This window comes from Muntiacus reevesi, chromosome 4 (genome assembly GCF_963930625.1).
Source record: "Muntiacus reevesi chromosome 4, mMunRee1.1, whole genome shotgun sequence".
NCBI lineage: Eukaryota > Metazoa > Chordata > Mammalia > Artiodactyla > Cervidae > Muntiacus > Muntiacus reevesi.
Window position 1 is genome coordinate 50,371,109 of NC_089252.1, and position 14,467 is coordinate 50,385,575.

At 41.9% G+C, this 14,467-nt stretch overlaps 1 protein-coding gene across 1 annotated transcript in view; it reads left to right on the plus strand.

Moving 5' to 3' along the window:
- DCC (DCC netrin 1 receptor) overlaps nucleotides 1–14,467 on the plus strand; it is an 828,232-nt gene that overhangs the window by 654,392 nt on the left and 159,373 nt on the right. Inside the window, exon 18 of the mRNA XM_065934991.1 lies at nucleotides 13,386–13,481. Within this exon, the coding sequence (XP_065791063.1) occupies nucleotides 13,386–13,481 (96 nt within the window). The remainder of the gene's footprint in view (nucleotides 1–13,385; nucleotides 13,482–14,467) is intronic.

The window sequence follows — 14,467 nt, forward strand, 5'->3', positions numbered from 1 at the left end:
TGGCCTGGAGAATTCCATGGACTGTACATAGTCCACGGGGTCGCAAAGTCAGACACGACTGAGCGATGTTCAGGTCACTATCTCCAGTCTGAACCTAAATAACCCCAAGAGAGCTAGTTACTTCAGTAGGAAACAAAGAGGAAAATGATTATTCAGAAGAATATCTGGAGGAATGCTCTGTTTCCTGGAGGCTTCAAGAAGGAATCCGCCATAGTACAGATTATTCACACACAATCCTTACACCGCGACCCGAGCCCAGAGGAGCCCGTGCGTTTTGTCTGGGTGTCCCTCCCTGTCCTGGCCTGTCCTGGCATGCCAGCAGACACGGCAGAGGCGGGGGTTTTTCTCTCCCTTCTCGGTTTTCTCGTCCCAGCAATAACTTCTTCTGACTCTCAGCCTCAGGGTCTGGGAGTCCCTCTCGGGTTCACCCCTCCTCATTGTCCCTGCAGACGGACCTCCACACTGCGGCCCCCACACGCCCCCTTTCTCTCGGCATCCGCTCTCCCAGCTGAGACCAGGCCTCTGTGAGCTTTGCCTGGACAATTGCAGGAGCCTCTGAAGTAGACCCGCTTTACACAGCTTTCCCTGGACTACCCGCTTCTGGGGAATTAATATTTCTAGAAGCACAGCTTGAAACTTATTCAAAATGTTATTCCACTCAGCATCTCTTTATTCAGCAAAAGACAAGAATAAAGGGCTGAGCTTTGGAGTCAAATATTCTCCTGCTTACCTACAAAAAGGGGTGATCGTTTATCCACTCAGCGGATATTTGCTGAGTACCTCCTGTATGCCAGACACTGGATTGAAGGAAGGATTAAGTAAAGGATAGGAGGTGAAGGACGTCCCCTACACACAAAGGAACTGCATTCCAAGAGTGCATTCTGAAGGCCAGTTTGTGCCTGAGTCCAACACAGTGAGCCTAGATGCCCAGCTAACACGACTGGCTGTCGGTTTATACTACTTTTCACACAAATAGTGCACAAAAAAACAAACACAAAAAATGAAGCATTTTTAATCTTATAGTGCAGCGCCTTGAAGCGTACAGTGGCTGGCATGTAGGGGCTGGCATGTAGGGGCTGGCATCAGTGAACAGGCAAGAAGAGTCAGGACAGGAGCGGGGAGAGGGGTGGAAACGGTAGAGCTGAAGGGTCCTCAGCGACAGGAGCCGAGGACGAGCTGCGTTCTCACTCACTCCTGACATGACGGCATAGCTTCCTTCTGTATTCCGTTCTATCCACCCTCGTGAAAAACTGATCCAGCGATGTCTGGGTAGTAGCTCTGTTTTTTTCTCACCATAGATGACGTGGTAGCCCTGGATTGCACCCCAAACGGCTGTTGCAACCTTCATGCACTGAGCACCGTTCAACGCTCAGGTCCTGGGCCTCAACATTTCACAGTGCCTCCTCGAATAAAGAAGATCCCCTTGCCCTTTCCTGCATCATGAATCTCTCCAGTTGCTTGTTTCTTCCTCTTGTCTCTCTCTGTCCTTTTTCCGGGCCTGCAGTTCCATCAGGGCTTCCTTAGGAAGCGGCCCGTGCGGCACAGCATGAAGTCCTCCTGCAGACCTAGCTCCAGCTCTTCACCTCGCTCTGCTCCCTCAATTATTTTCACTATTGTTTCCATCGTTATCGCTCGGCACTCCTTAACAGTACCAGCTATATCACCACTGCTTTTACGCTTGTGTCCAGACATGCTGGGCTTAAACAAAGATACTGTACTGCTGTCGTCTATGCAGAACTTGTACACTAAAGTCCACAAAAGCACAACCGCTTGTAGAGGATGCACGCACGTGACAGTGCACGCTGGGCACAGGAACTGACTTACGTGACTGGACATGCGGATGCCCGTGCGCGGGCACATGCACACCTTTGAAGCCCGCAGCTTAGAGGTTCCTAACTTAGAGGTTCGTATGTAGGGGACTTACTCTAGTGAGTGAATGTCTAATGCCTAGTTAGACATCCAGCTAATACTACTACTGGGGTGTCGGCGGGGAGAGGAAGAAAAAGGAAGAGGAGAGGAAACTGTCGGTTCTTCACTCCGACACGCTTGATTCTACAACCACCTTGCCTGGTTTACTTGTATTTGCTGCTTTCACTCTCTCTCCTCGACCTTTCTTCATCGGAAGAGTCAGCAAAATTGCCATCTTCTCCGCACAGCCTTGCTGACTCCAGAACACTTCTGCTCTGATTTTGTTTTTAAACTTCTAACATAGCTTCTCCATTAAAAGATAGGCAAAGAATGGCTTGTTTGTTTCAATCCTTACATACCCTAGAAAACCTATAACCTTGTCCTTACATACACAAGATGTTACATGATAATTGATGAGCAAAGAAACAGATGAATAGACAAAGAATAACAAATATGTAAGTGAGAGGTTTTGTCGCACAGTCTCTTTGGGTTCATCTTTCATGAGCCTGTAGGTTCCAGAATGTGCCGTTTGGTACCAGTGAGACTGGTGAATGAGCCAGTGATGTTATCATCTGACCATTCTCTGGATAGTGTTCCTAAAAAAGAGAAAGAAAGAGGAAAGGAGGGAGGAAAAAAAGGAAGAAAACCATCAAAGGATGCTAGTTAGATAAGTTGTTACTTAAATTTGCAAACAGGTGTATATGTTGGGGTAGAGTTGAATATTGAATGTACTGCATAGATTGCATCTTTCTCGAATATGAATTGCTCACCCTTTTAAGAGATCAGTGCAATCGGCTATGTTTGCTATCAACCCATTACCCTTAATTAAACAGTTCAGGTCCCGTGGGGTCAGAGGTGTCCAGTCACATCTACCCCCCGACAGGGATCCTGTGGCCTCTGCTCTGCGCCTCGGGTCACCCTGGTTCTCTGCAGTGAGCCGGCGTCTGCGCTGGGCAGACAGTTACCACTCTAATTTTCTCTAATTGACTTGTTGGCAGTGCTCACAGAGGGCAAAAGATGTAGGGACATGGAGACTGGGCCCCGACAAGCACTTGGCATTGATGGGGCCACTGAGCGAAGTGCATAATCTGTAATGAATAAAGGTCTATGGGCTGTCAATCTAGCACATGCCGGTGGCATTTAATTCACACCAAATATTAATTAAAAATAATGATGTTCTTCTTACTGGCTTTTGTTACTAAGCACAGCATCTTGGTCCAGCCCCTGAGGAGCTGTCTGCAAGTCATTTGATTCTCTCAGCCCGGTGAGATGCATGCATTTCACTACCTTCAGGCAAGCCTCAACAAAAACTCTCAGAACAACGGCTCTCTCACCTACCTAGTCTCTGGGGAAGAAGACCCAAAAAGTCTTCCTGTAGCGCATTCCTTGTCCAAGCCTTGTAATCAATAAATGTGTATTTGTTTCCTTTTTTGCTGGCCACAAATAAGATACTGGACAGGATCCATCTATTTTGGATGCTCAAAGTTATTAAGTACATTTTTATCTTTCTTTTTTTTTTACATTTTTATCTTTCTTTATGCTAATGTGATGTATTCTATAGGAAATGTTGGCCAAACGATGATATAAATCTGATCAACAATTTGAAATCTGTGGAATCTCTCAGAATATACATAATTAAAAATAATCCCCATGGACATCCACCAAAATTCACGTTATCTCAGTACGATTCAGTCAGAGTAAATTAAAATGAGAGGATACTGCTGTACATCATTTTTCAGAGGCAATTGACATGTTTTCAAGCCTAAATATCTGTAACATTTTAGCAAATCCAAAAAAATAAATTTACTCTCATAATTGTCATTAAATGTATTCCCTAACAATGGGGTCTGAGCATAATTAATGATTAATTCATTTGAATTCATTATGATAATATTAAATGTGTTTAATTCATTTGATGTGTCTAAAGAGGGAGCAATTCTAGGCAATTCTTTTGTGAGTACTTGTTTTTAAAGTTGAGCTCTGAGCATGTGCAGAAAAATAGCTCCACATTGCCCTCTAGTGGTACACTCACAAATGACATTCTTTTGTGTGGGGCAGAAACACAAACCCTCCTTCTCCTTTGCTCCGCATCTCACAGCGTCTTTGCCCCTCAGTACAGACTTAAATGCCTCCATCACAATGTAAACGGAGTTCAAAGCAATATAGTCCTATGTCCACTAATAACTGAAAGTGAAAGTGTCGGTGCTCAGTCGCGTCCGACTCTTTGCTACCCCGCGGACTCTGGCCTGCAAGGCTCCCCTGTCCATGGGATTCTCCAGGCAGGAATACTGCGGTGGGTTGCCATTTCCTTCTCCAGGGGATCTTCCTGACCCAGGGACGGAACCCAGGTCTCATGCCTTGTGGGCGGATGCTTTACTGTCCGAGCTACGGGGGAAGCAACTAATAACTGTATGGTATGATTATTGATGTTGAAGCTGATTCAATATTGGTTCAAGTTTGATGGGGGCCTAAAAAGATCCTGTTGCTTCCTGGGGAGATCAAGATGCAGTTTGACAAAAGCGCTGTACAGAGGCCAGAGAAGGCCCAAAAGACATTAGCAGGGAGAGTGTGAAGAGCATAACGAGAAGCTTCTTGAAAAGGGGGATATGAAGCTGTCTTAAGTCTTTTATTTCCTGGATATCTCTGTGTTACTTTAGAAATGTCAGGGAACTTACCTGATGCTCAAGTTACCAACTAAAAACAACAACATACTAGATTTAAACGACTTAAAGACCCGTAGCTCCAGCAATGTTCCTTTATCAGTAGGAACTCTGCTGAACATCTGCTTCCCTTTCCTGAGAATAAGCCATCACCACTTTTTATTTAAATTTAAGCTTGATCACTTAAAGACATTACTTTGCCAACAAAGACCTGTCTGATCAAAGATATGGTTTTTCCAGTAGTCAAGTGTGGATGTGAGAGTTGGACTATAAAGAAAACTGAGCGCTGAAGAATTGATGCTTTTGAACTGTGGTGTTGGAGAAGACTCTTGAGAGTCCATTTGACTGCAAGGAGATCCAACCAGTCCATCCTAAAGGAAATCAGTCCCAAATATTCATTGAAAGGACTGATGCTGAAGCTGAAACTCCAATATTTGGATAAGAAGAACTGACTCATTGGAAAAGACCCTGATGCTGGGAATCAAAGATTGAAGGTGGGAGGAGAAGGGGACAACAGAGGATGAGATGGTTGGATGGCGTCACCGATTCAATCGACATGAGTTTGAATAAACTCTGGGAGTTGGTGATGGACAGGGAGGCCTGGCATGCTGCAGTCCATGGGGTTGCAAAGAGTCAGACATGACTGAGTGACTGAACTGAACTGAAGCTCACCCTCAAGGTGTACACACCATGGTTAGGATTTGTGGAATTAGCTTTCAATGTAGCTCATTAATCCAACAGCTGGTAAATGATAAAACTCCATCCTCTTTGTGAGCGTACCCTCTCCCATAGGTGGGCATGGCGTGGAAGGCGCTGTCGTTGCTCAGAGACTTACTAGACACCTCATGGCTGTCAATATTAGCAAGAGTCAGTATTGAAAGGACAGTGAGCTCACCTTTACTGTGGGGGAGATTAAGAAATGATGAATACTGCTCAGACAGCTGCTAAATGAGGTACACATGCTCTTGTGATTCAAATTGAGACAAAAATTTGAGCCAGGAAAATGAGAATGAATCAGTTATGGTACTTTATTCTTAAAAAAAAAAAAAAAGAGAGAGAGAGAGAGAGAAATGTCTATTTCCAAAACTGAAAGCCACTTGTGCAGTAATGCTCCAGAGACTTTTAAGGAGTACATGCCCTGAAGAGGTGCAAATTGGGCAGCTGGGAGGTAGTGACGGAGAGGGGAAGGCGCGAATTCAGTGTAACGTGGATGAGGCTGACCGCCTGGACACGTCAGCATTAACCCTGAGCAGGAAATTCAGAGCTCAAATCAGACATTCTTCACTTTGAATTCCAGTCTAAATTAGAGTGGTCTGGGGAAAACCAGTGTGTCCAACAGCCTTGCATAAAGGACACCTGCTTTATTATTTCATGCTTATCCTCCTTATCACATCTTATAGTTTCTACTTGGTTGTTGTAGACCTTGATTGCTGTTGACATCTTGACTAAGGAAAGTGAAAGTGAAGTCACTCAGTCTTGTCTGACTCTTTGAGACCCCATGGACTGTAGCCCACCAGGCTCCTCCATCCACGGGATTTTCCAGGCAAGAATACTGGAGTGGGGTGCCATTTCCTTCTCCAGGAGATCTTCCTAATCCAGGGATTGAACCCGGGTCTCCTGCATTGCAGGCAGATGCTTTACTGTCTGAGCCACCAAGGAAGTCCATTGGCAAGTCGGTATAACCCACCGACAGGTTTCTGCCGTGAGCCCTGTGAGGTCACCGCGGAACTGCAGAGCAGGGCTCCTCACTTGCTTCGCGCGGGGCATGTCATTCATTCACACAAGCACACGGCAGAGTTAGTAAAGTACAGCAGAAAACATGTTCGCTAGGAGAACGAAGAGCTCCAGTTCCAAGCGTCTAACGCTATAGACAAGGGGCCACGGACCTGGATTCAGTTCAGAGGTATATGATTTTGTTTTGCCAGCACAAGTTTATTTTCTTTATTTAAATCATTTGCCAACATTTGAAAATTTGCAGATTTCCCATAAAACTCTGTATTTCCAGAAAACTCAGACAACTCTGAGCCTGCTCTCCATAAGCTAGTAACACCCTGAAACCGAGTGCTGGCCCCTCTCCTTTGATGAATTATTAATACTTAAATGAATTCCTGTCCGGGATCCTCTGGGCCATATTGTCTTTGACACTATAGCCAAATATTCCTACCATTCTCTCCCTCCCTCTCTCAGGTTTGAAAACAAAAATAAAATTCTAACTTCTAAGCATGTAAGTTTGACATTCCTGATCTCTCTCTCACTCTCCTGATAAAGAAATACGTATTATTGTTTAGCTGCTCAGATGTGCCTGACTCTTTGCAACCCCGTGAACTGCCATCAGTCAGGTTCCTCTGTCCATGAGATTTTTCAGGCAGGAGTACTGGGGTGCATTGTCATTTCTTCCTCGAGGAGATCTCCCCAACCCAAGCATCAAACCCACTTCTCCTGCGCTGCAGGCAGATTCTTTACCTCTGAGCCACCAGGGAAGCCCCAAAAGAAATATATAGACAAACACAAATATATAGTATATGTATATTGGTAAATTAAATGCAGTTTCACCCAAAAGAAGTAATTTGATGTGGTTCAAAGCTAATATAAATGTTTACATTTTAGTTTATATATGTTTGAAATCAGATTATGACTTCATTCTAGTAACTATAAAGTGTATTTTTCCTAATAGAAAAGCATTTTGATGATCTTCCTAACTGTATTTTCAATCTGACCCATCTTTTCTCTGAGATATTTTATTCTTAAATTTGCTGTTCGTGTCTGACTCTTTGCCACTCCATGGACTGTAGCACGCCAGGTTTCCCTATCCTTCACTCTCTCTCAGAATTCACTCAGATTCATGTCCATTGAGTCAGTGATACTATCTAACCATTTCATCCTCTGCCACCCTCTTCTCTTTTTGTCTCCAATCTTTCCCAGTATCAGGGGCTTTTCCAATGAGTCAGCTTGTTACATCAGGAGGCCAAAGTATTGGAGCTACAGCATCAGTCCTTCCAGTGAGTATTCAGCATTGATTTCCTTTCAGATTGACTGGATTGATCTCCTTGAGTCTTCTCCAGCACCACAACTCAAAGGCATCAGTTCTTTAGCGCTCAGCCTTCTTTATGGTCCAACTCTCACATCCATACATGAATGCTGGAAAAACCAAAGCTTTGACTGTACAGACATTTGTTGGCAAAGTGATGTCTTTGCCTTTTAATAAGTTTTCTAAGCTTATCAGACTGGTTCCAAATAGGAAAAGGAGTATGTCAAGGCTGTATATTGTCACCCTGCTTATTTAACTTATATGCAGAGTACATCATGAGAAACGCTGGACTGGAGGAAGCACAAGTTGGAATCAAGATTGTCGGGAGAAATATCAATAACCTCAGAGATGCAGATAACACCACCCTTATGGCAGAAAGTGAAGATGAACTAAAACGCCTCGATGAAAGTGAAAGAGGAGAGTGAATAAGTTGGTTTAAAGCTCAACATTCAGAAAACTAAAATCATGGCATCTGGTCCCATCACTTCATGGGAAATAGATGGGGAGACAGTGGAAACAATGTCAGACTCTATTTTGGGGGCTCCAAAATCACTGCAGATGGTGATTGCAGCCATGAAATTAAAAGACATTTACTCCTTGGAAGGAAAGTTATTACCAACCTAAATAGTATATTAAAAAGCAGAGACATTACTTTGCCAACAAAGGTCTGTCTAGTCAAGGCTGTGGTTTTTCCAGTGGTCATGTATGGATGTGAGAGTTGGACTGTGAAGAAAGCTGAGCACCGAAAAATTGATGCTTTTGAACTGTGGTGTTGGAGAAGACTCTTGAGAGTCCCTTGGACTGTAAGGAGATCCAACTAGTCCGTCCTAAAGGAGATCAGTCCTGGGTGTTCATTGGAAGGACTGATGCCGAAGCTGAAACTCCAATACTTTGGCCACCTGATGTGAAGAGCTGACTCATTGGAAAAGACCCTGATGCTGGGAAAGATTGAGGGCAGGAGGAGAATGGGACGACAGAGGATGAAATGCCTGGATGGCATCACTGACTCGATGGACATGGGTTTGAGTAAACTCTGGGAATTGGCGATGGACAGGGAGACCTGGCGTGCTGCAATTCATGGGGTTGCAAAGAGTCAGACACGACTGAGCGACTGAACTGAACTGAAGCTTATGATAGCTTTTCTTCCAAGGAGGAAACATCTTTTAATTTCATGGCTGCAGTCACCATCTGCAGTGATTTTAGAGCCTAAGAAAAGAAAATCTGTCTGCTTCCACTTTTTCCCCATCTATTTGCCATGAAATGATGGGACCAGATGCATGATAGTTTTTTGAATGCTGAATTTTAAGCCAGCTTTTTCATTCTCCTCTTTCACTCTCTTCAAGAGGCTCTTTAATTCCTCTTTGCTTTCTGCCATTAAGGTGGCATAAACTGCATATCTGAGGTTGTTGATATTTCTCCGGGAAATCTTGATTCCAGCTTGTGCTTCCTCTAGCCCAGCATTTCGCGTGATGTACTCTGCATATGAGTTAAATAAACAGGGTGACAATACAGCCTTATCATACTCTTTCCCAGGTTTGAACCAGTCTGTTGTTCCATGTAAGGTTCTAACTGTTGCTTCTTGACCTGCACACAGGTTTCTAAGGTGGTCTGGTATTCCCATCTCTTGAAGAATTTTTCACAGTTTGTTGTAATCCACACAAAGGCCCTCTTGTAATCAATGAAGCAGAAATACACGTTTTGGGGGGAATTTTCTTGCTTTTTTCTGTGATTCTAGCAGAAGTTGCCAATTTGATCTCTGGTTCCTCTGCCTTTTCTAAACTCAGCTTGTACATCTTGAAGTTCTTGGTTCACATATGGTTGAAACCTAGCTTGAAGGATTTTGAGCATAATCTTATTAGCATGCGAAATGAGCAAAATTGTATGATAATTTGTACATCCTTTCGCACCGCCCTTTGGGGGTGGAATGAACACTGACCTTTTCCAGTCCTTTGGACACTGCTGAGCTTTTCAAGGCTGTGACCCATGACCATCCTTCTATCTCTAAATCCTACCCATGCCCTTCAGTCCTAGTTCTAAGTCTGATAAATCCTTAATGAGCTAATCCTTCACTAAGTTTTTAGGCCTCTAAACTCATGTAGCATTCACACATTGTATGACATACTTTTTTGCTTAGTTTTATGTACTTTTTAATTGTGTTCTCTTCCCAGAATTAAGATTGTAACCTGGCAAGAGAGGTCCATCCTTTCCAAATATTCTTTTATCTCCAACAGCATTTAACACTTGTTGACTGATCACATTTTTTTCTTTTTTTTCTTTTTTTTTTTTTTTTTTTTGGTAAATCAGGTTGACAATATAAATCTAAAAAAAAATAAATATCTACTCTTGTAGGTGAAGCAGTCACTGACTGGAAGCCCTTTGGCTGCATTAAGTGTAATTTTATTTTATTCTTCTTGTTGTATTGTGGTTCTTGTGTCATTGTGGTTTGGAATGTCAAGTCTTTAAAGCAGATATTTAGGTCACATAAAAATTTCATGAAGATAAATCCATCTAATCAGTTTTCAAAGACCACTGTCAGAGATAAATTCATTCATTTTAAAAGCTGTTGTAAAATCAAACACAGACACAGAAAACCACATGCAACCAATGTATCACTTCAGGAATTATTTTGAGTTAGAGTTCACCCTGTTTCTTGGCTGTATTTTCTGCAAATAGGCCATTGGATCCAGAAGCTTGATCAGACCAAGTAGATTTGATCCCTTCAGCCAGACTAGAGGGTAGTGTACTCTTTATTTCATTGTGACGCACATGCTAAGTCGCTTCAGTCATGTCCAATTCTTTGCAGCCCTGTGGACTGTAGCCCACCAGGCTCCTCTGTCCATGGGATTCTCCAGGCAGGCATACTGGAGCGGGTTGCCATCCCCTTCTCCAGGGGATCTTCCCGACCCAAGGATCAAACCACCATCTCTTATGTCTCCTGCATTGGCAAGCGGGTTCTTTACCACTAGCACCACCTGGGATGCCCTATTTCATTAAGTATATAATGTCTAGATTCTCTGTTTTATCTTAGTAATCATGAATTCTTAATGTATAGTTTGTTCATTGGGGCTGAAAAATAGCAATATTTGCATGTTTCTTATTAGTTGGAATACTGTTATAATAGGATACACCCTTCATATACCGTTTGGTTGCACACTGGTAGAGTTTGTTTAAGAAGGACATGCTAAACATTTGGCTCATTACCCGGACTTGAAGATAATAGTTTGCTCCCCTGTCCAATTCAGAAGTGACCAACTCTTATTATTCTTTAAAATGTCTATGAATTCATACATTCATATGTATTTGTTAAGTTTAATTTCATTGCAATTTTTATATTTATTGAAGTTGTTTGTCCTCATCTCTGGTTCTGTGGAAGCGCTTCCATCTTGACTTGTGAATCCGTTTGACACAATCCTGTTATTCTTTGATGGTTTCCTTTCTATCTGGGATGTCAGGATGCTTCAGGCTCAATTGCTGTGCTTTCTGCTTTAGGCTAGGAATCAGCCAGTTCGCCAAGAAGCCTTTGTTCCATGCAGTGCGAAAGATATTTTTTCCAGAATCTCAGTTTGGGTGAAGAGATCCCTGTGTCACTAAGTTAGTGTTTCTAGATGTTTTCAGTGGACAGAATTAGAGATAAAATACCTTTGCATTTAACTGTTTTTTTTTTTTAATTAGATTTTAGGAACACAATACTTCATCTCTTCTATTTTACATGTGTATGTCCTTTACATGTGTGTGTCCTTGTTCACACCAGGGATCCCAATCTGAAGGACATAGGGTATAACAGAATTGGACTTTCTCATGATTTCTCATTTGCTCTATCTCATATTGCATTGGTATCAGAGTAACATTAATAATAGTTTCACCATCAATAATAATTATTAAAATGTTTCTATATATATTATCCTCATTCTCCCTTAATTTTGTCTTATGATTATAATATGGGGACACTATCAGAACATGTAGTGTTGCAAAATAAAATTTCTCCTTTTAACCCTCAATTAGTCTTAGTTCATTAAATTTATTGTTCTTCAGTTAGCTATTAGATCAGTATCTCTCCGGTCACTTTAAATATCTAAGGCTCATTTTCCAGTGGTTCTCAGGATCAGGGGAACAATATTTCCTGATTCCTTGCAAGTTGATAACAGTTTGGGTGTTATCAAACTATTATAACAGCCCTTTATATTCAGAGTTAACTTTCGTTGACAGTGAAATCCTTGAATCACATTTTCTTACCTTGAGTGTCTCAAATCACTTCAGTTTCTTCTGGCACAAAGCGATGCTGTCAAAAAATCTGATAATAATCTAATGTTCCCTTTTATAAATCATGTATTCCTTTTGTCCACATACCTAAAAGATTTTTTTAAGTCAGCAAAAATTTCCTGAATTGCATTTTTTTCTCTGCATTTGTTCTGTTCCCTTTCTTTGACTTTTTTTCCCTCAAGGACAACTATTACTCCAGTCTTAAGTTCTTCCTTCTCGAGTGCGTGTTCTGTGTGCTGCAATATTTGTCACTTTTTCCTGAATTTTTCTTTATTCTTTCTTATTTTACTCTTGTTTTTGTTTTCTCCTTATTGCGTTTATTTATCCACCTTGTTACACTTTCTAAAATTGCTTGTTAAATATAATTCTTTCTCGAAATATGCCACCTCATTTCTAAATTTTAATCATTCTGATTTATGTTACTCTTGCATCTCTGGCATTTTATTTTCTCAACGTTACTTAGCTCACTTTGGAATAGCAAATTGCAGGTTTGATGTATTTTTCTTGTGTACTTTTGATCCTCTTTTTGTGTACTTGTCTGGAGGTATGATAGTGTCCTCATTTTATTTTGTAAGAAACTTAACCTCAACAGATATCTTTGTGCTTGCTTTTATGAGATTTGTTTCCCTGCATGCCCAGAAATTCAAATAGCTTTTCTAAATACACAGAGCTCCCTGTCCTCTTGGTTTTCTTAGACCAGGGCTCAGGGAACTGTAGCCTGTGGGTCAAATCTGGTCCAGGTCCTATTTTTGTTTGGGCATCACTGAACTAACAGTGCTTTTTGTACTTTTGAAGAATTGTAAGCACATAAACGAATATGTGATCGAGACTAGGTGGATTGCAAAGCTATATAAACTCTCTTGGTCTCTTTCAGAAAAGTTGGCCAAACCCTGGTGCACACTAAAAACTATGGCAGTTTGCTTTCCAAGTTTTCAAGACTGTTCCTCTCTCCTCCATTGATCTGTACTTTCTCTTCCTGTCTGCTGTTCCTGACCTACTCACAAATTTTAAATATATTTTCAATAGTTTGTCCCCAGTGTGAACCCTCTCCTGGCAAGGAGAGCTTGTCAGTTAGTTTCAAGTGTTCATATTTACTATGCTCAAACTGGTCTATTGCACTTTCTGTTAGTTATTTTAGAATTACTCTGTTTTCAGGGTTGATGTTTCCCTATAATTTCTCTCCCACAGATACTAAAGATGTGTGGGTTCTAAGGGCCTTGGTGGATGGTCCACGTCCACTGGTGTTTTAGGATGTGAACATGTAGACCCCATCACCTCATTTTGTCATAAAAGTCTCAGTGCCTTTGGTTCTCTGTCTAGTCTGTCTCTTTTTACCTGGAGGTTCTGAAGATCAAAAAACTATACTGCCACCACTGCTGCCTTCTTCCCAGAATCAAGCTCACTCATTTTTCAACTGTTGGCTTAACTGACTATATTCAGTTTGATTTCAGGAAAATGTTTATCCCGAGTATTTCAGCACATTAGATAAACCCACACGTACATTTTCTTTCCCCTCTGTTTTCCTCCAGAGTCAAGTTCCCATTATGTCATCTCCCTAAAAGCTTTCAACAATGCAGGAGAAGGAGTTCCTCTTTATGAAAGTGCTACCACCCGCTCTATCACAGGTAAGCTGAAATAGTTAATTTATTTTTGACAAGGAATTTGAGTTGTGAAAACAACAAATGAAAGTGAAACAAAACAAAATATGAAGAAGAAAATGTATGAAGTCATGTCTGAGCCTTATGTGTATATATACACGCACAATTTATTATTTGAGGGTTATCAAAATTGTGAGAGGAATTCAGTCTATAAATTAGTACATGAACTTAGAGAATGTAGATCCCTTATTCTCTTTATTTTTTTCCAGTAGCTTCATACTTTGCTGTCTTGACACCATTGTTCATTCCTCTGGGCAGCTTATTTTCAAAGCAGCTCAGTGTAGGCAGGAGGGTGTCCAGGTGCCTGAATGGACACTTGCTTCACTGCAGAGGGTCCTTCAAGCTGATACTGACAAGCATGAATTGCCCTCGTGGGGCTGGTTTGGACTAGGCTGAGTCATACGGGAGATTCTTTCTGAGCTGGGCCAACAGGTCATCACCCCAACAGTGCCCAAGGCCTGCAGGCACTGAAAGGATTGGCTGCTTCGAGGGCTTATTACTTCTGGGAATTGTCATGTGAGTTGGACCTTAGAGGAGGCACAGGACAGGAACAGGGCTCAGCGAAATGAAAAGAGAAAGGGGTGGGTTAGAAAGCAAGATCTCGGTCATGTATGGAGCTATTTGTGAATAAGGCTGGACCTACTCAGAAATAGAACAAGTACCATATGTACCTCTGTGAGGCTTGCTCACGACCCAGTCACATGACTCAGAGTCACATGACCACTCGCAATAGCCGTATGTTTGAAATGTGAAAGCAAAACCCAGGAACTCCATCTTTTTAATGTATCCTTTGATCCTTTCAAAACCCACAGTCCTCAAAGTTCATTCAACTTACCAGCTGTTTTCACCTTAATGACAACAAAGGATCTGATACAAAGGAGCAGGATTTAGTAGGAGCACCGTGGAAAATTACTGGGGTGCCTGAATATGGGTCCTGGCAGCTAGGAATAAAT